At 33.7% G+C, this 25891-nt stretch overlaps 1 protein-coding gene and 1 long non-coding RNA gene across 4 annotated transcripts; both read left to right on the forward strand.

The window, feature by feature from the left end:
• Nucleotides 1–1428: 1428 nt before the first annotated feature.
• Nucleotides 1429–24083, forward strand: LOC148615214 (sacsin-like). Of its 3 annotated transcripts, none has more exons than XM_088589908.1 (8): nucleotides 1429–1553; nucleotides 3008–3119; nucleotides 4360–4472; nucleotides 4794–4901; nucleotides 7547–7700; nucleotides 8411–9976; nucleotides 10277–21189; nucleotides 21815–24083. In XM_088589908.1, exons 2-8 carry the CDS (start codon nucleotides 3080–3082, stop codon nucleotides 22091–22093), a joined length of 13173 nt encoding a protein of 4390 aa, XP_088446034.1. In that variant the 5' UTR covers nucleotides 1429–1553; nucleotides 3008–3079; the 3' UTR covers nucleotides 22094–24083. The 3 variants fall into 3 exon arrangements, with proteins under 3 accessions (XP_088446034.1, XP_088446035.1, XP_088446036.1); XM_088589909.1 differs by having other exon boundaries at nucleotides 4363–4472; XM_088589910.1 differs by lacking the exon at nucleotides 3008–3119 and having other exon boundaries at nucleotides 1447–1553; nucleotides 4363–4472.
• LOC148615215 (uncharacterized) lies at nucleotides 6163–6806 on the forward strand. The gene is made up of 2 exons (XR_015923847.1): nucleotides 6163–6347; nucleotides 6766–6806. It is a non-coding gene; the product is annotated as an uncharacterized LOC148615215 (long non-coding RNA).
• Nucleotides 24084–25891: the final 1808 nt, after the last annotated feature.

The raw sequence follows: 25891 nt of genomic DNA on the forward strand, positions 1-25891 counted from the left end.
GTGCAGTCGCATAGTTCCCATATATAAAGGTGGAACAAAAAGTAAAACTACTTCGGAGAGTTATAGACCTGTTAGTCTTCTATCTGCTGTTCTAAAATTATCTGAGAGTGGTCGAAGATCACGTATTACCGCCCATGTTCTATATGAAAATTTTTCAAACCCCAAACAGCAAGGATTTCAACAGCATCTCGGCTGTATGACAGATTCCTTTAATCTACATGAAACTATGTACCACAATATTGAAATGTCTAATAACAAAGTTTATACAGCATTCTTAGATAGTAAGCAGGCACTTGATTCAGTATGGAGGGTGGTGCTAATGTACAAACTGTATAATTTAGGGATAACAGATAAATTATGGTGTATAATCAATGATATGCATACTGATACGTATAGCGCTGTTGTTCCTAATCAGGCCTGTTCATATTTCTTTCTACTTAGTCTTTATTAATGAAATGCTAACTAACTTAAAAGCTTTTAATAATAGCACAGGTGTTTATCATGTTGTTAGTTGTTGCCCCGCATTAGATGATGATATTTCCTGTATTAGCCTGTCTCCTTTGGGGTTACAGAAAACGCTTGATGTGTGGTCGCAGTGTTACCATCTACCCTTTACGGATGTAAAGTATGGATTAATCTAAAAACTGCGGAAAAACAATGCTTGAACGTTTTCAACATTTTATTGCAAAAACATTTTCCTTTGTGTTTGTTTATCAACCTGTACGAGCGTGATGAATCTGACTTATTTGAAATATTTCTGGGTAAATTGGAAAATACATCTGACGAGATAGATTTCTTCAATTTTATGAGACTATGTCACGTTCATGTGGTGCAAAGCCTCGGACAATATAATAGGCTCCTGAGATTTGCTAATGCAGAAAATATCAAACCCACCCCACCCCTACCCTATAAGTAATTAGTCCGTATCATGAAATATATTGTGTTGTAATATAGATAAACTGTAAAGTTAGAATTCATGTAAGTTGAATTGTAACATTATTCTTGTTATATAATTTACATGTCATTGATATATATAGTAAATTTGTATGTCGTTATATCTCTGCAAGAGGAAATAAAGACAATGAATGAATGAATGAATGAATATTTAAAAAAAAATCTTTATTGAATACAACAAATCCATTTTCAAATATTAGAAAATCAATTTCTCATAGTAAAAAATCATTTTTTAATGTTAGAAATTCAATTGAATATTTAATATCAAAAATGAATTTGTAATATTAAAAATTCGTTTTTTAATATTAGAAAACACTAATTTTTGTCCACTTTGGCTTGCCATACATTACTGTTACAATACCAAAGCAAACAAATCAATAATCTTAACCGAAGATTTCTATAGTCATTTATCTAATTTCACAATGACTTATACCCGGGGAAGTCCATACACTTTCTAAAAAAATGAATTCGAAACCGAAAGTTAAATAGTGTTGTATATATTACATCCATTCCAACACCTATCGCCATTTCTAATTATATAACGACATTAGAGAAACCGATGTCATTCAGACGCGGTCAGATCTGACGAACAGTGAATGGTGAGTTTTATTGTTCTTTAAGTGCATCTAAATAATAGTATTCAGAGAATTATTATAATTAATAGTGATTTGTTAAGTCAGTATTAGAATGCCAACCATTGAGGGCTAATCATTAACAAGTGTAACCATTGCATATATATCTTTCAAATGTATACTCATAGATCAGTGTACAATACAAAATAAACATACATTAACTTTCCTTCCGTACTTGACTGATATGTAATTACTAATACATAAAAGTACATTAACAGTTAGATTGGCGCCACTTCTGCGAATTGATCACATTTCTCCTTGTCATTTTTATGTCGGTAGCAGTGGCGGATCCAGGTATAGGGTACAGGGCGGTTGGCACACCTCTTTTATTGGAAGGTTTGTCATTTTGATGTGTTTACATTTTAATTGACAAAAAAAAAAAGAAAAAAAAAAACAAATAATATCCTAGTACCTCTCACCTGCTGGCACCCCTCTTTTTCTAAGTGTCTGGATTCGCCCCTGACTAGGATTTCAAACATGCATCAGGAATGGCTAAATACAGAGAATTGAAAGGGAAAAAGAAACAGCGCGCTCAAAAATTGGAATTACGCTCTCGGAATTGTGCGCAAATTTTATGCACATAAATAAAAAATGTTAATGTCCTATGACTACGTCAACATATCATCTTGGTGTCTCGTTCTAGTTTCAGTTTCCCTTCCGGCATTTCCGTTGTAGAACGTATTGAAATCCGAAAACCGATCTGCACTTTATTGTTTATTTCCGAGAAACCGAAACACTGTGTGGCAATGCAAAATCTTCTATTTATGCTTTTCTTAACATTTTTATCCTGTAGATATTTGTTATTTTTATCCGTATTATTACACAAAAAAGATATTCTGCTTTTAATAATGCCATGTTAATGACAAATCTCCACACATTTGAATGGAAGACGAGGACCCATTCTCATGAAACCAGGGAGTCGCGTGACGAGACTTACTACTATTTTGAGCGATTTATGGAATTGAATTTATTCGTAACTATTCGGCGATTTTCAAATTAACCGCTGAATACTTAGAACATTGCCGAGAAGTTACGAATTTTATCACTAGACGGGAAAATAAACATGTTTATCAATGCCAATGAAGATCTTCAAGTTTGTTTTTCAATCAATCTTCGTTGAATGTAAACGAAAAGTTACATTTTTTCCATTCGAAATTAAAAAAAACCGACCTACTTATGCAATTATTATAATAAATATGATAAAAAGTGCATCCTATCGTTTCTTTGTACACTTTGACAGTTTCTGGTGCATGTTTGAAATCCTAGTCCGAAATACAAAATTGGAGTGCGTAATAAGATTTTTGAGTGTTTAATTACAAAATTTTGAAAAAGAATAAACAATATACATTACATTTTATTCCCATACGTTTGACGAAATTGGCGTGCCATAAACATTGTCCGAATCAAAACGTTACTTTCAGATATTGACGGTTTCCACGTAGAATTTGAATGTTGACTACAGCTTAAGATTCGATTTCTAATATTGGTTCAGGATGGACAAATACACTTCAAAAAGTGGAAATGCTCCAACAGGTAAAGCTAAAGAAACATTGGTACTACCATTTCTAATTGCAATAAATTAACCTAGTAAGGTTATTTTGGGGATCGTATCATCACGTTACCATCAGTGTAGTATTAAACTGTTAAGTTCTTTTTATAACAACGAAGCTTTGTGCATGGGGGTTTGCTTGGATTGTTTATTGGGCGAGGGGGGGGGGGGGGCGGGGTGGGGGTCCAAACTAAAGCCGGAAGAAATAATATTGAACTTCTATCAACTTGAACTATTATATTAAACATATCCCTCAAAGCTTCAAAGAACCTTGTTTTTTTTTTTTTAAATATTTAATGGTTAATAAAATCATTTCAGAACAAATTGATTTTATCTTTTTATCAGACCAGTTAGATTAGACATGCATTCAAGGAAGTTATAATAATATGTAGTAGTAATATATAATGGTAGTAAATAGTACGATTTGTTATGTGATTTATTGAATTGAAATATATGAATATGTCAATTGAAAGAGTATAAGGCTTAGGAAGAAGATCCCGCCTAAGACAACGAGCGCATCGAATTACAATTAGACCACTATAGTATATACGATAAACATTAAAGTTACCATTTCATGTTGCTGTGCAGTGGCTTATTCGTGATTTCTTGTCTCTTATACTTCGTGTCACGCCGCCTACATTTATGCTGGAGTAGTATGCAAAGTTAATAACATATTTAAAGTCAGAAACTTGCTCCGTGCATGACTTTTTTGCATGTCCTTTCTGTTGTTTTAACTTTCTATTTTTTTCACGTCAAGTTAATATGTTACTTATTTTTGTTCATCTTTAAAATCTTTTTTGTTTGTATTCGGACCGATAAAAAGCTCACAAGTACCCTGTCGTAGGTAACAATATATTTTTGAATGAGTACACACACGAGTGATTTTCTGGTCGGCCTATGGACAGTCGGCACTTTACTCTTTCATCCTGGAGTCGATCGTGGGCATATATTCCAATTGTAAGCGGTGTGATAAGTAGAAAACTAGAAAATTCTCAACGTGTTCATTAGAGTCAAATGGTTGTAATATACTTCGATATCGAGTTTCAAAGCCAAACTACAATTAACCTGCTTTCATCATTCGTCGTCTTACATTTTTTTAAATTTTATTTTCACTTAGAATGTACACGACTAGTTAATTAGTGTGTCAAAATGAGGCAAATTAAATCTAGCTCAACACTGAGATACATTTGTATTTACAAATGATTATCCACTTTCTACTTAAAGCAGATCCTAGACAAATTGTTGTGGGTAAGCAGCAGAAGATGGAAAATGAGACCTTGTTGGAGGGTTTACACAATATTCTGGATGATTATAGGGATGGATCTCAGATACTTAGAGTAGGTTTTAAAGGAATCTATCTCAACATCAAATGTATAAATTGGAGGGTGACTTTAATGCCAGATTCTATCATAAATATCATTTTGTGTCCTTATACCGGTTAAAGTCATTTATTGAAGGGTAATGTCAGAAGCTAAAGAATGGATGACCTCTATACAGCTCGAAATTGATGGTTGAGTTGTTAACCATGTTCAAAATATAATAGATCATATTTATGAAGTGTGATAAAGTTTAGTTGATTTTGAAATGTTTTAATGATATTCTTTTGTGTTTGTACCATTACAATGTATTCAAGTGTATTCACGACATATAATTTCTAGGAAATGGTACAGAACGCTGAAGATGCTGGAGCGTCATGCTTCAAAATCTATTACGACAAACGTTTGATAGATCCCGGGATATCATTGGACATTAGTCATTATTTTAAGGTAGAGTTTATATATCACGTTTATATTTCCAATAATACTACTATGAAATCTTTCACACAACTTCCTTTTTTTCTCACTGGGCACTATCTATGTAGGTAACTGACTGGTTTAAAAAAAATAAAAAAATAAAAACCCTGAAAGTCGGAAAGACAAGCTTATATTTAAATTTAAGGAAAACGGGATATCGATACAAACACTATTTACATTAACTTAACTCATGAACTCGTGGATCGTTATGGTGTATCCATCTGCACCATGAAAACTGATTTATTCAACGGGTCATAGTTTTCCTTTCCTTGTTTGTCTACCCCGGACTTGACTTTAATGAGCAACTCGACGGGTGTTTCTAGAAAAGCAGAGGACGCTTACCCTACCGGTGCACCTGGTCCATGCTCCCAGTTGTTAGTGGAGTCCGAGTTGCTCATTTGCTTTTGTTACTTTGTATGTATGATTTTAGTTACTTTATGTTCTTTGTTGTGTATGTCTGTTTTCCATGTCTGGTCTTCGTCCCTGGATTGCATTCTTTTGATTACCGCTATAACCTTGGTTCCCTTGATTACTCTTAAGGTAGTAGACCTGGGGTAAGGGAGGTAATCCAAATTGAAAGGAATTAAGTCATTAGAGCGTTTGAATGACTCCTAATATGCAAGCTTCAAAGTGATACTGATGTTAAAGGGAAATAACTCCAAGAAAGGGTTCAACTTCTAGAACAAAGATGCCAACCCCAGTAACTCTGCTCTTTTGAAGTATTGATTAAATGTTTCAAATGGGTACATTGAGCAATATATTTTATAAGGTCGGAAAACGTTTGAAATGATACCTTTTACGGCAAACCAAGATTCCTTTTGATATAATATTAAAATTGAAATATGAAATGATCTCTGTTATGACTATGAAACAGTATGGCTAACCAATAGTTTTTATAATTCCTTAACCTTTTAGAGTTAAAAAAAAATATACATTTTCTTTAATTCCTTATAAGAATTTACGCTTTCTGTTTTCATTTTGTTGCCTTGTTCGGCATATGACTGTATTCAGCATTGAACTGCGTTTAGCAAGTTAGTCCCTTCGTGCAGAAGTATAAATATTTGTGTGACATTAATTTGCAACAGTAGTTGACTCAAGCTGTGCATGCCAATGCTCTTTCATCAATATAAGTCATCTTAATTTGATACTTGGTAACCTTATTGAATATTACTATGATTTTAGCCATAATGATTAATTATCAAAAAAATATTTCAATGCCTTACCTTATGTTGAGACCAAAGTGTTTGATTTTGGTGATTGATTGATTTCACACAATTTGCATAGAATTATATGTTACATTGGTTTATGTCCCTTTAAAAAAGCTTACTCTTAAATGAAAACAATGAAGGTCACATATCTATTTCGATGAAGAATTATCAGAATGATCACTTTTGAGGGTTTATTGAGTCTACCAATACGGTATGTACATTTATGTTTCTTGAAAACCCATTTGATATGTGTATTTTATATATGCATAATGTTTTTGATATATTGTTCTAGATATTGACTTGTGGCTATATTTATCCGAGGTGTCCTTTTCCATGTAAATGTTTAAATGTCCAGAGACAATAACAACACCAAATTTATATTTTGTCATTCCCCACAAATAATACATATTTATTTCTAAAGTTACTCTCTCTTAAACGGGTCACGTTTGATTTTTCCATTTTTCACTGTCCACAAAGTGCTACTCGATATTTCCACTTTTCCCACTATGTATCTAGTACGAATCGGATTTTGTATTTTTGCAATACTATTTATGTGAATTGTAACATTTGTATTTTTGTGAAAGTATTTTGACAAATGCTTATGAATGTTATTCTTTCATATTTTGTAGTTAATCGTTCTCATATTGATACTGAATAAACTTGAATGAGACGAATTAGTATATGACTTCAAGCCCACCATTATACCTTACTATCATTAAAACATTAAAAAAAACTACACGGTGAATTTTTTCTGAAAATTTGTTTATTGATTCGCATATGAATAGTCCATATAATGTCAGTTTTGTACGAAAATTAAATTATGAATTTTTGGCAAAATAGAGGTTTTATATAAGGCAATTGCTGGAAATGACCCCCTTTTTGTTGTTTTGGTAAATTATATGCCTAGTATCTCTTCTACAAAATGGAAAGAATAGAATTGGATATTTAATTTGATATATTAGTCCTTTTAAAGTGTATTTGACTTAATATTCAGTTATTTATTTAAATGTATTGTCAAAATGACCCTAAATACCAGATATGGTTTGGCCAATGATTCAGATTAAAAAAATAGCAATATTTTAGTCTTCATTGTTCAAAAGCTGCACGATGAATTTTCTTAAAAACTTGACAAATGATGCGCCACAGTTAGTGTAATATCATGTACAAATTTAAAGAAAATTGAATTATGGGAAAATTTTGGGGGTATCCCAGGTCAACTACCTTAAAACATTCTAAAGGATACAAGTTGAGTTGTTTATATCACCTGGATTATACAAATGTCTTTTCACAGCAATATATACTGTTTTGTATTTTGTTAATTTAATGCATACTCCAATGCTATTCGATTGAGAAATTTATTATATATCGCGATCAGTCTTCAGAGTTGAATAGAGATAATTTGTTTTGCAGGGACCCGGCCTCTGCGTCTATAATGATGCAATATTCAAAGAAAACGACTGGAAAGGAATCAAGAAAATTGGAGCTAGCTGGAAAAGAAAAGAAAAAGAAAAACTGAAAATTGGACGCTTTGGACAAGGTTTTAAGTCTGTCTTCCATATAACAGGTACATGTGTAAAACGAAATGGTGCAGTTCAAAACATTTCCCTCAAATGACTCTTTATGAATCTGTAACTTGGCCGACTTACAAAACCGGTTCATATTTCAACTGATTAAAATCATGTAAGATTGTTTATCTCCTTACAATGGAAAACAAATTCTATTTGTCTTCTCTCATTCGTATGATATAAGATGAGAAGAAGGCCAATTGGTTATGTAGGTCATATTAACCTACCGATGCATCAGGCCAATCTACTCGAATCTTTATTGTTCTTGCTTCTTGTTTTCGTCTTCGTTTACTTTTCATTAGCGAATGTATTAGGCCCCGGGGAGTGTGGGCACCCGTTTGTGGTTATAATTGTTCGTTTTGATGATTTGAAAGTATCTGGAGTTGGTCTCATCACCGGCAAATCAGCGCCTCCCTTTAGGAATATCTGGATTCACCACTGCTTTCCTTTATCTTGACTTTCGTATTTTTTTAATTTAATTTTAAGTGTTGTTACCCTTGGTTGTACTTTACCAAACTCCTTGTTTAAACACCAAAGCAATTTATCTGTTTCTTAGCGGATATTCCAAACATTAACGTCCTTACTACATACACCAGTCAATGTTTGATCTGGATATGTGATAAACACAATTAACCTTTAATTTTAATGTTCTATTTGCCCTTTGATCTGTTTACCTATATTTACCTTTTTGTATTCACATGTTTTACAGATTACGTGATTGTTCTTAGTGGCAAAGAACTTCTCATTATCGATCCTTTGAAATCGGAAGACAACGAGAAGGAATGTTTGTCAGTGACCTTAAAAAGTCTAGCTGATGTAAGCAGAGAGCACATAAAAAAGACTCTCCAAATTTTTCAGCACAAATTTAATTTTGATGTCCTATTGCTGGAAGAACAAGATCCTTCGTATAAAGGAACATTATTCTGGCTTGCATTCCGGACACAGGAAAGTCAATTGTCACAAATGATATACACAAATGACAAAGTGAAGTTACTACTTCAGCAGTTTGGCAGGGAAATGCCCCTAATTCCTCTGTTTTTGACTCATATAAAACTGTTAGAAATTCTAGAATTGGATGGAGGTGTAGAAAGTGATGCGAAACTGCTCCATCGCGTGACAAAATCCGATAGAAACAATTCGGAGATGACTTCTGTTGAACACGAGGTGGAAAAAACAAAAGAACTTCCGAACGAAACAAAAATGTCGATTAGCAAGATTGAAATCTCTAATATCGAAATTGATGATGATCATGAAGAAAATGTTTACTGGACGGTTGCTAACTGCATATTTGGGCTTTCTGACATGTCAGAAAAGATGAAGTTACTGTCGGGTATAGATTCATTTTCTTTTACTCCAATGACTAGTATTGCTTATTGCAATAAGACTTGCGTTAAATCAGATGTATCAGGACATATATTTTGCTTCTTACCATTACCACTATCGTCAAAAACTCTTACGGGTTTACCGGTTCATCTGAATGGATTCTTTGCTTTAGAACATAATAGATGTTACATTAAATACAAATCAAAACAAGACCAACAGAACAGTGCGTTAGAATGGAATCATGGTTTAATTCAAGAATTGTTCCCAAGAAATTATTTCTTTCTCTTAAGACAATTTAGGGAAGATTGTATTGCAGAAAAAAATGAACCAGCGTTAGTGGACGAGTTTTACGAGTTGATACCGGACCCTGAAAAGGTGGATATAAACTGGCATCCGATGTTGGCAGAATTGTTCACACATGTTTTTAATGAACCTATCTTCTATACCGATCAGAACAATGGGCAATGGGTTAACATGAACGATGCTTTGCCAGAGGTGTATGGACTGATACCCCCAGACGATACAACACGTTCTGTGCTGCAGTCATTCCTCCTGAAATGCAAGAAAAACCTGTCAAAACTACCAGAACATTTCAAAAATATATTTTCTTTCATGAGTCAACAAGTAGAACAAATTACTCCAGCATCAATTAGGAAGGAAATGAAAAAAAACGAATGCTGGAAAAAGTTCTCGAACGACGAAAAACTGTCCTTGTTAGACTATATACTCTTGGACAAAGTCATAGGAGATTTACATGATATAGAACTGTTGCCATTAAGTGATGGGTCTTTTTTGTGTTTTACAGAAGACAATGATGATGACATCGAACATAAATTTCTTCTAGCAAATGACGAGGAGCTCAGAATGTTTCCAGGAATTGAATCGAAATTTGTATGCAGAAAAAACATCTCTGAAATGACATGGACAAGCCTTCAGTGTATTGCCGAAGAAGGTAAGGTTATGGTTAGATAAAAAATTACATAGAAGAAACATGACGGTCATTTCTTTAAATTAGTCAGGCAAGTTGCAGTGTAATGTATTAATTACAAAACAAAGGACAAACATCCTATATGTCTTTGATACTGTATAGTTTCATCTTGACCAGGAGGCATAAATTTTATGTATACATTAAAAATTAATTTATTGTTTTTTGGCGAGTAATATTTTCATCTTTTCTTTAAATAGATAAAAAAAAACATTTTTCATTGTTTTTAGCCTTGCACCATGACTTATATTTTCGTACATTTTGCAGGACATTTTCAGCTAAAAGTCTTGACAAATGAAGACATTCCGACTCTTCTGAAAAGCGTATTCAAAACTGGTTGTCTTGTAAATGACTCACGATACAAACCTCACAATGAGGTAATGAGATCCCAAGACTGGGTAGAAAATGTATGGAGGTTTATCATTGCTAGACAGTTTGAAAATCTTAACTACTTCCTAGAAGTTCCAATAATTCCAATCATTTCTAGCTTGAAGGCCAAAGGAATAAAGAAGGTTGAATACTATCTATACTTAAAAGGCAACTACATGTTTTCATCTTATGGAAGTCTCAGACCACTAACGGATACGTTGCAAAAGATTCTGAGAACAAGTGGATTAGTTATCATAAATCCAGAAAATACCATATCAGTGTTTGAAAAAGAAGTTGTAGAGAAACACGTCATGCTACCAACCCCCGAGAATATTATACAATGGTTTGCGTCATTGCCAAGCGGTATATCAGATAAAATCAACCAGCTCTGTACAGATATTGAACGATGTTCTTTAGCTCAGTACCTGAAAGACCATGCCAATGTTTTGAAATCAGTTTCAAAGGATTTTTTCAAGATGCTGAACCTGTTTTACCAGACTGACAACTTGAAAAGTTTGAAAAGTATGTCACCGTTTAATCAAAATATACCTATGTTGACAATCTTGAATTTCCCAAATGATATTGCTTATCCAAAATTGTTTTTAGAGAACAAATATAGAGATCTGTTTGCCATTTTCGGAGGAATTGAAATGGAAGAAAACACACTCTACAATATCATACTTGATAACATGCTACAAAATCATCAGATGTACAGTCAAAATGACAAACGTAAATTTATGATATTCTTGAGCAAACATCAGGGGTTAGATGTAAGTGTCTTGACAAAAGCGAAGAAGTTGAAATTCATCCCAACCGAAAGCGGCTGCTATTGTTGTGTACAGGAACTATTTGACCCCACCTCTCCGGTTCTCCAAGATCTATTTACTGCTGAAAAAGATCGGTTTCCTGATAAGTCATTCATGAAAGAAAACAATTTTTCTGCATTCCTGAAGGTACTTGGATTGAAAACCGAAAGTGATTTAACCTCATCCACTATGCTAGAGGTCGCTGAAAGACTAAGTGAAGATGAAAATTTATTCGATAATCACAACATACTTACGAAAGCAACAGCTTTTTTAAAGTTTTTGCTTGACAAAAATGAAATGTTTTCAGAAGATGATTTATTGAAAATAAAACAGTTTAATTGGGTTCCAGTCCTAAAAGAGAGACCATCCGATTACATTTCTTCTCTGAAATTTTATGGAGAATGTCTATTAACACCAGTTTGTTCTCCGATTGAAATCAAATCTAGTCACATGTCAAACCTAGTTGGATCTGTGAAGCCACTTATTACAAATATCTCTAGAAACAATAGAATAGCAAAAGTGTACCAATGGTTCGATGAACCAGAAATAAAAGATGTGATTCAGCATTTCAAAAATGTATTAGAGGTTTACACAGAAAATCAGAACTCAAAATATGTCAGTTTGTCAAGGGACATTTTCCAGTACTTAAACAAACGTTTTGAAGATGGCAGTGATACAGATAACAATATAACAAAGGCCTTGTGCCAAATGCGTTGTATTCCAACGAACCAACACGGGTTCAAATCCCCAAGTCAAACAGTTTTAAACCTCAAGTGCAGAGATGTCGTTTTACCATCATTGGAACCCTTCATATTTACAGTGGCTGAAGAGTTTACAAGCTTCAAAAACTTGCTCCTAAATATTGGTGTCCATAGCATAGTCAGCTTTGACATCTTGGAATCAATTCTTTGGAAGATGAACGAAAAACACAAAAAGAAAAGTAAAAATAAACCAAACGAACAAAGGAAGGACAGAAAATTAGCTGTTGATATCCTCAGAATAATAGCAGAGATGGATATCGAGAAGAAAATACTTTTAAAGCTCTACGTACCAATCAGAACATTGGACGATATATTAGCTTTCGATCGAGTTGATAATTGTACGTTCGCCGACCAACAAAAACTGGTTTTAATTGATGAAAGTGATATTATATTTTCCCATCCAGATATTAATGAAATAGCAAACCAATTAGGAATAGCAACAATAACCACCCGGGCACTGAAAAAGAACTCAGTTTTTATTCCATGGGGACAAAGCAAACCATTAACAACTGAAATTGCCGACAACCTTGAAGGCTATGCTGATGGTTTTTCAATTCCAAAAGAACTATTCCAGAATGCAGATGATGCAGGCGCTACTAAAATATCCTTCATTTATGACGAAAGACAAAATTATGATAGCCGAGAAGGGCTGTTTGACAAAGGCATGGGAGAGTGTCATGGAGAAGCGCTTTGGGTGTTTAATGATGCAGCTTTCTTAGAAAAGGATTTTGATAATATACTTAAACTTGGAGGGAGAACAAAACAACACGAGAAAGATAAAATTGGCAAGTTTGGGTTGGGGTTTTGTTCTGTTTACAATCTAACTGATGTTCCAAGCTTAATAAGTGGAAATACATTGGTAGTCTTGGATCCACACTTACACCACCTTGGAGATGCTATTCAAAACGGAAACCCGGGTGTAAGAGTAGCAATTACAAAAGATATTCTTAAAATATACCGTAACCAATTCAAACCATTCGAAGGCATATCGGGAATTAACTTTTCCGATGCTTTGGCGGGAAAAGGGGATTTCGAATATAGAGGTACTTTATTTCGTCTTCCATTTAGAACCTCTCTTCAAGCAACAAATAGCAAGATAAGAAGTACTCAATATAATAAAGACAAAATCATACTGCTTTTAGACAAATTAATGACAGATGCATCAAATTTACTATTGTTTGCAGAATCAGTAAAGGAGATACAGGTTTACCACTTAGATTCCAAATGTACGAACCCAGAACAAGATCTACAACTTATGTTTAAAACTGTTAAGACTGTTCAAGATTCATCGGAAAAGTCGTTCTTAAGAAAAGTTGTTCATTCATCATATCAAAGACAATTATCAGAATTTCAACTCGTGGACATTAAAGTTGAGACAACAGAGGATGCGAGTCGGCTTCTTGCAAACAAGTCTCCATTTACTGGTGAACAGACATATTTATTGTCCTGGAACACAGGACGAAAGTCTTTTGATTTGGCTGAGAAACTAAAGGAGGAACGTGCGATACCAGTTGGAAGTGTAGCAGTACCTGTTAAACGACATGGAAAGAAAATAAAATCACTTATTGATATATCAAAAGTACCAACAGGGTTCTATCAAGAAAGCCATATGTTTTGTTTCCTTCCACTCCCTTCACATATCCCACTTCCGGTACATATCAATGGTTGTTTCTTGGTTCAAAGAGACAGGAAAACTATCGTGACCTACAATGAAGATAGTACTACTTACCAGGTCAACTGTGCATGGAACGATACTATGTTGACTGATATCATTATGAATGCTTATGTTGAAATGTTTTCATATGTCATTTCAAATCTCGATTCACCAAATAATCATAACTGTTACTGGACAATGTGGCCGTTTATCAGCCATGACCAAGATATCAACAAATTAATATATGCATTTTATGACTACATAATTAGTCATGATCCGTGTGTGTTCTTCAGATTAGACATGTACACAAACCAATTCATTAGAACTTCATTCAGGAACTCCGCCTTCCTGGACCCTATCTTCCGTGCAAAATCTAAGAGAGGTGATATTGCATTTGAATGCCTTATAAAATTTCATGAAAACTCTGAAATAAAAGTAATGGACATGCCCAAAAATGTACATGAAATGATCCAAAGAAGTGTTGATAAAAGTAATAAAGATCATGAAGATCGATTCATATCAAAATTTGACTTCTTCAAAAACTACTTCTTGCCTTCCTTAACCAATGATTACTGGAACAATGAAAATACTATAACAAATCGCAACGAACTATTGAAGGAGGGTTTAGAAGATATATATCTGCATGATTTGATACAATCAGTGGAATGTATACCAGTAAAAGAATCAAACTTACTTAGAAAGCCATGTGAATTGGTGTACGAATCAGGAAGAGTAAGCACAATGTTTGAAATGGATGACCATCGGTATCCCAAAGAAGAATTTGAAAACTTCAAGGATACATTAATTCAAATGGGGATGATGGATTCAACTGTGCAACCACATATTCTATTTCAGAGGGCATCTTCATTGCGTAGGCTATCCGAAGTAAACCATGACGAGGCAGTACAACGATACAGGGCAACACTCAAATACCTCGGAGACAACATTGAAATACATATTAACGACGTTGGACAAATGAAGACTATCCCTTTCATACCAATAATGAAAAGACCAGACGGCTGGCCCGAAACGGTTCCATGGAAAGGCGAAGACGAACAGGATGGATTTAAAGCACCAAAAGATGTGTTCTTACCAGAATTCGTAGATTTAAAAGGTGCAGTTAGATTGATTGCTGGATCTTCTGATCATGTCGATACGCGGATATTAAAGTTGGTTGGTGTCCAAGATGTAAACACACAAGATGTCGTAGAACAGCTTATCCAATTAGGAAAATCGATTAAAACAGATTCTACACGCTTCAAAGATATTATCAAACGCGTTTACTCTTACCTGAATACCTGGTTAGACAATGGGGAAGCGGGTATTTGTTCTTTGAAGTCAACACAAATGTTAAAAAAAGACTCAGTTGTGTATATTAATGGAGTAATGATTAATTGTGAAAAGGTTGCTATGTCTTTAGACGGAAATTGTTCTCCATACCTTTACCAAATTGATTACTCCATGAGAGAGTTTGATAAACTATGGTCATTTCTAGGAATTTCAGAAAATTTCGATATTTCAGTCATGACAAAAATCCTTCAACAGAAAAAAGATGAATTAGGTGCAAAACCCTTGAGCACTGGTGAGATCAAATGTATTGTTAACATTTTGAAAAACATTTGTAAACAGATCAAGAACGAAAACCGCGATCTAACAGCAGATGAAAAGGATACAATTGTTTTACCTGACAGCTGTGGTATACTTCGGCAAATAAAAGAGGTATGCTTTGATGATGGATACATTGGAATTACACCAACCAAGCATGAATTCTTCTATGTTCACAAAACAGTTGTCACAGAGTTTGGACTGATTGAAACATTAAAAGTTTCATCAAAACGACAATTACACCTAAATAAATTTGCAAATGTTTTACCATTTGGACAAAAAGAGAAATTGGTAAATAGAATTAAAGGAATCATTTCGGCGTATCCGATGGACCATTCAATATTAAACGAGTTATTGCAAAACGCTGATGATGCTGGTGCTTCTGAAGTCCATGTTGTTTACGACATGCGAAATCACAGAACAAAACATATATTTTCCGAAAAATGGGCGCAATTTCAAGGTCCTGCATTGACTTTCTTTAATAATGCATGGTTTTCAGACAATGATCTAAAAAAAATACAAGATTTAGGCGTAGGAAGTAAGCATGATGATCCATTGAAAATAGGACAGTTCGGAATCGGGTTTAATGCTGTTTATCACTTAACTGATGTTCCATCTTTCATCACAAAAGGACCCAGTAAAGATACATTTTGTGTATTTGATCCACATTGTAGAAATGTACCTTCTGTTGACGAGGACTCACCAGGGTTCCAATTTGACAATTTAGGAGAGTTAAAACGATGCTACTTGGATGTTTATGATGCTCATTTGCAGACAGAACTTCCCTCAAACTATGGGACCTGGTTTCGGATTCCGTTGCGAACTTATAAACAGGCCGAAAAGTCTGATATCAGCAACAAGTCTATAGAAGAAAAAGATGTGAATGAAATTTTGAAAACTATGAAGAAGAAAATGGAAAAAAGTCTTTTGTTTCTTACAAATGTAAATAAAATAAGTTTGTCCTATATCAAACCGGGAGACAAATCAATATCCGATACATATTCCGTATCTGTAGAGATGTCTGATGAAGATCTAAAGACAAAAAAGGATTTCAAAGAAAGAATAAAACTTGATATGAGATCAGTAAAACAAGGAGATAAACGTCTACGGGATATCAATTTCCGTGAAATTAAGTATGAGACAGAAACAAATGTTGGGAACAGACATATAGATAAATGGTTAGTTGTTCAAGGCTTTGGTTTTCCGAATAGTGAAAATGTTCCAGCAAAGATTGATACATGCTTTCAAGATAAGTCAATAATACTCTCACCGATAGGGGGTGTGGCGAAACATTTGGAATATTTCAATTTGAAAACAAGAAGAGCAGAACAAGGGTCAGATCAAGATTGTACTGAGGCATTTTGTTCCTTACCGTTGCCAATAAATACTGGTTTACCAGTACACGTTAACGGACATTTTGCTTTGAATCAAAATAGAGCACAGATATTCCGAGGAAATTTCAAAGATGACATAAGGTATGCATGGAATACGATATTGGTTACAGAAACCATTGCTCATACATATTCAAGCCTTTTACAGGCATACAAGAACAAAGTAAAAAACTGTACCAAATGGCATGAACTATCAAATTATTTTCAATCTTTTCCTCGTTGCTTATCTGCTAAAGAAGACATTTGGAAAGATCTTACATTTGCAACATTTAACAGTATTATTAGAAGACAGTTGTCTCTTTTCCCTGTTTGCCCTGCATATATGAAGCATGAATGTTCTGAACACTCATTTCAAGACAAGAATAAGCACAAAGACAACTTTGAAATTAGGCGATGGGTCCCCTTGGAAAAAGAGCAAGAAACATTTCCAGCTTTCTTTGATTTTATCAAGTCATTTTACGAAGTAAAAATTGAACAGAAGTATCAGAATGTTCAACGATTTGGACCTTCTTGGGCCTCTACAAGTATTGTACCATGCACTTTCGAAGTCGAGCATAAACTACGAGAGGTGCTTATAGACATAGGGATGAAATTAATATGCTGTCCAAAGAATATTTTTGAAAGCATCGAAAGCTCATGTCATCATAAGAACCATATCAAACGTACATCAATAATGAAGTCATCCTTAACTAAAAAAGACATCGTCGAGAAAACAGCAGAGGAGGCAACAATTAGACCTGTCGGTTGTATTTGTCAACGATCAATAAATCCAGAAGCGGTTATATCTTTTCTCAAAACATGGAATTTAAAGCCTACGGAATGTGTTGTTGGAAATTTATCTTCATTAGATAATTCACAATTCAAAACTATTGATCGGTTGGTTCACGTATTGAAATTTTGTATGCGACAATGTGCAGATACGATTGAACCTATCGTAGGTCTTCCTCTCCTTATTAAAGAGAACGAAGCAATAACACCTTTTGATCGACTAAATGAATTATTTTTGACTGAATATTCTGACCTCCTTCCAGCGTCTCCGGAAAAATTTGTTCACACTGAACAAGTTCAACACTTCAAAAAATTTGAAAATTACTTTCGGGCTTTTGATCTGAATGGCCTATCAACTCTTCTATCTAAGTCTCTCAGTAACGCAATGTATCGTACAAATGGCCCTATTGATATGTATCTCGATCTTAAAATATACTTAGAAAGACTATGGGAGTACTTTAACACACAAGATGTTTTTTCGGATAACAATGAACTTAGGGAATGGTGCTTAGTGCCATGCAGATGGAATAGTAAAGATAAGCTGGTGTCTATGCAACAGGCGTATTGTTTGTTCGTTTTTAAACAAAACTTATTTCAGTTAGATTCGTATTCATCAACATTTCGAGAAAAATACATTTCAAAGCTTGCATTACCATGTCCAAATCTCGAAATAACAGGAAGAAAACATATTTATGCTGCTGTTGCCTCTATCGAACAACCAGAAAAACTAATTGATTGCTTATATTACCACAGACAGACGATTAACTGGACAGAATTGGAACAACCCGAATGTGAAGATCTGCTTCTGGTATTTGCCGGAGTATTCAACACCCTTACTCCTCATAATTTTGAAAAGTTGAAATGTCTTCAAATATTCACGACTGTCACTGGAAACATTGAAACAATCGATGGTAGCAAACAGGTACTTGTAGTGAAAAATTCTGATTGTTCCTTTGTGTCTGATGGAATAGATGACATCTGTGCTATATTGGGAACAAAACTTCTGGTATACAATAAATTGCTCGAGCATCTTTTTGCGAAACTTGGTTGTATTCCATGCTATGAAAGGAAGGAAAAGAAGAAAGGTTACAGGAATCCACTTGTTTCTTTGTATACTAGATTTATTCTTCCAAATTTTCATTTACTTAAAAGAAAACACCATATGCCGCACTTGGAATTCATCCGTGATGAATTATTGGAAAGCGAAGAAGTGCAAAAACTGTTGCGATCTTTGAAGTTTATACCAGATGAAGTAGGGAGCCTTCGTTGTGCAAGCACATTCTTTAGTCCTCGAGTTGAACTGTTTGCTGAACTTTGCACACAAACTGAAATTCCTCCTGAACCCTTCTCAGCACCAGACTGGGATAAATTTATGGAGTTTGCAGGTATAGAAAAGGAAATATCTGAAATCATGATTTTGAGATTTGCGTCCGATATTCAACGGAATGGACTGTATGATAAAAGTGAAACACACTCGCGAATTCTATTAGAAAATATGTTTAAATTGTCGAATTTGAAAGGTCGTAGAAACTTTTTGACAAAAATAAGTGCAATTAATTTCATTACTTGCCAAACTATAGACAACGACTACGTTCAAATTTGTAGAGCCTATTCTCCTAATGGGCTGGTTTCATTTCAGAGCGCTGAACATCCACGAAATGCATCACTCTGTTGGACAATAAAAGCAATATTACCCGAGTATGCAATACCTGTAGAAATGCATACACAGAAGATGTTGCAAGTATCAGAGATACCTAATATGCAATCAGTTATTTCGCATATACATTTAGTTTGTGAGGCCTTAAATAACCCGAGTTTCATTGAAAATCGGCAGATTAAACGGAAATTCATAAAAGATCTAATGCAAGAATTTTATGCATACTTAAGCACAATGATTGAAGACAAAGTATTTTGTTCTGAGGCAAAAGTGAGGTTTTCACAAACCCCTCTCATATATAATGTTGAAAATAAACGCTTTCATGTGGCGTCTTATGTTGTTCTTACCCTACCAAAAGAGCTTGAAATTCCATCGTTCCTATCCAGTTGTTCAGAATGCTATGGGGCTTACTTTGGTTTGTTTCGACTTCTTGGTGCATCTGATGGCCTTTCCCTGAATCATTATTTTGGAATTATGAAAAATTTGAAACAGGCAGCAACGAGCAAGAAATTGAATGTAACTGAGCTCGATGTTTTTGAACAAGCATTTAACGGCCTATTACATTGCCTATCAACATACGAAGGTGAAATACCAAGTGAAGCTGACTATGAAGATTTATATCTTTTAAACGAATACAATGTTTTAAAACTTGCAAGAGATTTGGTTGCCGTTGATGATACAAGTTACAAGACACGAATAGGGAAAACAGACACAATTGATTTTCTTTGTGATTTGAGGCCTCTTTTGAGGGAATATCATAATATCTACGAAATTCTATTAAAATTACCAGCTACAAACCGACCAACTTTGCTTTCTAAGTGCTTAACAGAAGATGTTTTAATGAAAGAATTAGCAGTAACATGCGACCTTGCCAACCAGATAGAATCATATCTTGCTGGAGATAATTGCAAATACACTGTCATCAGATTGTTAAAAACGTATCAAGAAAAACAAAATGTAAGAATAGATGATAGAGAGTACAAACTTGTTCTCGAGAAATTGAACATGCTTCGTGTAATTGCACTTCCCAACTTACAGACCATATTAATTTACAAAGAACAAGCAATGGAAAAGTGTATTAAAAAGTTAAACGTATTTTTCGTTAAAGAAGAAAATACATTTTACATTCAGTATAATAAGAATTGTGACCATAACTGGATCCTCAAAAATTCAATTTGGTTTGCATTTGGTATCAAAATGCTAACAGATTTCCCAATTTCGTCTGTCATTCTAAGTTCCGTAATTCCTTTTTTTGGACAAACAAGGGAGGAATTAGGAGAAATGCTAGATTATTATGGCTTAGTTAATGCAGATTATGTATTCAAGGAAATGTCATGGTTTCCATTGCCAGGAACACCACTACTTGATGAAGACCTTAACTTAGTATTATCTGATTTTGAAGAATTTAAACCTGGAGACCATGCAGTTTGTGAGATTTATGATGTCGATACAAATATTGGCGGAGAAGACACATCAATGTATATCTACGTGAAGATCCTGAAACAACTAACAACAGACGTTTTTCCAATTTACATTGTAAACTCAGGCGAAGAACTTGAACAAGAAATACCATCCTACAGGCTTTATAAGTTAATTAGAAATGATAATAACATGAGTAAGGACGTTGAAGCTTTCACAGACGGACATGCTAGTCGTGAATCAGGACAGTATGAAAATGTTTTTCAAACCGTTGAGGAAATCTTAGTTGATGCATGTCGAGAGGGCGTTGATGTATTTAAACATATTGTTCGTCGGTTATATCTTCGATGGCATCCTGACAAGAATGACAATTCTGCTTTCTGTGGTAAAGTTTTCAAACATTTGACAGAATTCATTAAAAAATTGCAAAACGGAGACATTGATGTTAGTAAGATTGATGCACACAGAGAAAAAGGTCGAGAAGCGTGGAATAATTATTTACGAAGAGCAACTGGAAAGGGTAACGTAGTAAAAGGGTATCAGTTTGATGTAGATGGTTATTCACCTCATATTGGCCGACAAAGACGCATGCGTTCAACGGGCCATACTAATGGAGTCATGCCTAATCCTCAACCGCATATGGGAAGAGTTTGGATGAAGCAAGCAAAGTTTGATATGGAAGCAGCCAGGTCATCACTGAAGATTGTATCAGACAAAACGTACAACTGGGTGTGTGTTCAAAGCCACCAAGTAAGTCAAATCACTTCCTGTTATATAAATATTAATGTTTTGCGTTACCTAGATTAAAGTTTCATCAAGTATTATCACTGGTGGAATAAGTAATATATATATATCAGGGTAATTCAGAATAACATTCTGAAAAACTATTATTTAAAAAAGATTCCCTGACAAAGTAAAGATATTGTGGACAGAATTAAATGAACCACCATTATTGATCTAAATTTACTAAAATAAGTTCATTTATAGTCCATTTCTGTTTCTTACAATTACAGGGATACTACATTTTTGCTTATGCAAACAATCATGGATTGTATTGTTTAGTTACAGGCATGTGCTTCCTTTTCCAGTATTACCCATTCAAAACTATGTTACCTTCAAATAAGTAACATTATTTTCTGAGCTTGATTATTTCCTTAAGGGGGATACATTGCACATCTTATCCAACCTTTCCAAAATATGTTTCTGAGTACAAAAACGATTGTCACAGATATTTTAACTGAACTGACCATTAAAAAATTCAAACAAATAGTATCAGAACATGGTGTAAAAACATGGGAGCAAGATTGAAAAAGACATAGATTAATTAATTAACAAATTGTATTAAACCATGAACGATTTATATAAATGTTTGTAGGCTGCTGAAAAAGCACTAAAGGCCGTGCAAGTGACAGAAGATTTTACACAAGTAGGAAATGACCATTTTCTCCCCATGTCTGTTGCTAGAAAATTTCCAGCTTTACAAGAGGCAGTCCAGAAACTAGAAAATTTAGTTGTTAATTATTCTAGAATGCGTTATCCAAGAGTTACATCTTATCCTTTCGCTCCATCAGAACTTTACTCGAGAGAGCAAGCTGAAGAGAGCGTGAAACTGGCAGCATATATTGTTAATTTTGTTAGTGAAAACCTACTATAAAGGCGATAAAGAAAAAACAAATGCCACAATGAATAAGGCAATATACGTTTACTTTCGTTTATAAACTTAAAAGTTGTTTCTAAAATCAACATTTATTACTTTATTAACAGTTCTTGGTCAAATGACATTTCATGTACGTGACAAACGTACTCAAAAATGGAAAAAAAAGTATTGAAACTTTGGTCTATAAACTCGTGATTTTTATATTAATTCAACCCTATTTGTTCAATTTTTCAACTTTTGTTCAATTTTATCGTATAAGCAAAAACAAAAATAAACATAGAAACAAAGTACATAACGAATGTTTTGTACATTGTATTTTATAAACAACATTTAATTATATGCTTGTTCCCAGTTGCCAAAACGCGACATTTGTTTAAAAAAAAAGATTTTATTTTGTAGAAATAGCTATTTTACCTTAAAACAAAATAAAAAAAAACAAAATTGAACAAAGAGCAAACAAAGATAAACAGTTTGTGTGTGTGGATTAAGGTTTCTCTTTTTTTTATTTGGTATGCTACAAATATAAAATGTACTTCACTGCAATTAAAACAAATTTGGTCAGTTGTACACCTTTTATAATTTTGCTTTGTTTTCTAGAGGTGTTTTGCCCATAAATTATTTGTTTGATGTTTCATTACACTTTAAGATATATCAAAATATTTTGTACGTTTGTATGTGTAGTCCGTTTTATAGCACACTTTGTACTAAAACAACTTAATAACAAAGACATTAGATCTGTTCCATACGTTTGTAAATGTCATAGACAATACTTTTAATGTCAATAATGTTCTGGTTTAGGTTGCGAGGGATTTACCAGTTTGCGGTATGTTGTTATATTTTTTTTTGTTTTGTTTTTTTTGAAGAGATGACAGATATTTACAAGGTGTTACAACATTAACTTATTGTAATGCTGTCACAAAGTATCGCTGCATGTAGTTTTCATTGTTTTTTTTACGAAATTAGGAGGTTTTTATTCATCCGGAAATATGGACATGTCTCAACAAACTAGATGTTATGATAGAAGTTGTCTAAATATGGTTAAAATTTTGAAATTGTTGAAACATGTGTGCTAATTTAGCAAAATGTCCATGCTATGCGTGGATGAATTACAAAAAGATTTTGTTGGCAAAACTGTTCTTCTGTCTATTCTCTATTTTACATATATTAATAGTTTGCTACTAAACATATTGGTAGAAATGTTATATTTCTAAATTTATGCTTTGATTTTATTAGTTACCCTTAAGACAACAATTATTTTCTATTTCAATAACTATACAATGTATTATTATACCCTCTTTCAAATATAACGTATTTATTGGAATCTAGTTAACTGCTATAAGTTTTGCATGTTTGCATGCTTTAGTTACTTTATGTTCTTTGTTGTGTATGTCTGTTTTCCATGTCTGGTCTTTGTCCCTGGATTACATTCTTTTGATTACCGCTATAACCTTGGTTCCCTTGATTACTCTTTCAGATCAATTTGAGAAAAAAAAACAAATTATAAATAAAGAAAAGAATGTTTCTATTTCAAGAGTTAAAGTTATCTTGTAAACAGAAAATGTGTGTGTAATTGATAAGATGGTCACAACAACAACTAATAAGGATGAAGCTCTATAAATAACTTTAAATAATGAAACAGGGGGTATGATATGTTACTTGAAAGGTCCCAACTTCCATTTATATAAAAGTGTTATTTGTATGATTATACATGATGTTTTCTTATCTGAGTTATATTTGAAACTAGCCAATCAAACTAATTGACATATTTAAATGTTCATGTTTTAGATATATGTTATGTAAGTGTTCAATTAGTAATACAGTCCATTCCATGGTGTTCCTTTTTACTCAGCAATGTTAGAAGGAAGTTATGTCATTTATATTTATACCTTGTTGATACTGAACTTAATTGTTTGATATATATATATTTAAAATAAAACTTATTTCATTTTCACTTTTGTATAACAATATAAATAAAGCTTAGATATAAGCATGTTGTTTTTAGTACGGAAAATATAAATCATACAAAAAAAAAACTAATTTTCAAGGAAATCATCATTGTATCTTACACTCCTATTTTGAGGGATGAAGGTGTTTGTTCTGCATCAACGTCCGTGTAATGGTTCCTCTTAGCTATGAACCAAGAGTTCCGTGATTTTATTTTGATTTGTTCATTTTATGGTGTTATGACCAATTTAAAGATAGACCAATCGATCGACTTTACTGATGTTTCCGATAAAAAAGCATGAAGAGAGAAACAGTTGAAATAAAATTCAACGGTTCAAATAAGGGTAACAGCAAAATTACCAAACACTAATCCGATTCGTAATCAAGTCAAAATAAATCTGGCAAAATAGATATTACACCACTGGAGCAGCTGGCACCGTAATCGTCCTGACTTGCAACAAGAATTTAAAACGAAATGGTGGGTTAAATCTAGGTTTTACATAGCGCTAGACCTTCTCCTTCATTGCAGCGCGAATAAACCAGTTGTGATAAAATATATTTTGTATGCCATTGCGTCATAATTGTTTAATCAGCGGTCACATCAGTTCTAACAACAGTTTACAAACAATAATTACTCATTATTTTAGAAGAAACTGAGTAATTTTCAAACAAGGACTGATATCTTAAAAGATAAAAAAAAAGGAGAGAGACCATTTGAGACGCATTTCCTCGTACCCCTGATTCAGGAGTCTGTTATGCAGATATGTATGGCATTCAAGGAAATCAGAGTAGTACTTGCTCTGTGCAGAGAATTAATCGTTATATATAAACACCATATGCAGGAGATGAAGGTATATTGCTGCACAGGAAAGATAAATTTATATAATTAAAAGTTCAGTCGCCTCTTATATCATAAATCTTAGTTGAGATGACCACTGTTGTTGAGATGTAGGTCCACAAAAGATGCAGAATAAGCTGTTACTGTAGTCCCCTTTATTTTGAGCTTTGGTTGGTATATGTTTGCCAAAAGAAGGGTTGTTGATGGATAAATATATCATCAATATATCAGTATGTAAAGATAAAGGATTTAGCATCTTTTATATTTTTATTCCTTATGAAATCCTGAAGAAATTGAGTCTCGCATGAATATAAAAACAAATCGGCTAGGAAATGAGCTCAGTTAAGGCCCATTGTTGAAAAATAGCTCCTCCAAATGTGACAAATTTATGTATCTTAAAACATCTTAAGAAACTAACTACAGAATTTAATCAATTGATAGACTCATCGAAAAAAGAACTCACGATCTCTGATCATGATTTTATTATTAAGCGTCTTGATGACATCACAAAAACTCAAACTCAGACCCTTCATGACAAACAGAAACGTAAATTCCAACGTGATTGCATGTCACCAATAACAGTCTCATCATGTGAAAAAACAAAGCAAAAGACGCAACAGACATTTTCAACGATGAAACAAACCTGACAGTCAACCATCCAACACTCTCATTAATCTTTCATCACACAACCTAACTGAAGATGAAACACCATTATTAGCTAAGGGTGTCAATTTCTGCCCAGTTCCATGTCCTGTAAATGAAACCATCCTGACCGAGGAACTTGACAACTTCGCCAGAAGTTAGAGGATCATAGAGTACTATGGCTCAAAAGAGAGTGAGGGTCAAAATGAGAGTGATTCAGACGATGAAAACATTTATCGATTTATAAAAAAAAGGGAGTGGGTCCCTGAAAAGAGTAAAAAAACTTTGGAATCATTTATTGATAATGTAAATCTGACTTAAAAAGAAATGTAAGGGTCAACATAAAGAGTCACGATAATTTAACAATAGGG

This window comes from Perna viridis, chromosome 6 (assembly GCF_037379345.1).
Source record: "Perna viridis isolate PV_CMFRI_1.1 ecotype Kerala chromosome 6, ASM3737934v1, whole genome shotgun sequence".
Lineage (NCBI taxonomy): Eukaryota > Metazoa > Mollusca > Bivalvia > Mytilida > Mytilidae > Perna > Perna viridis.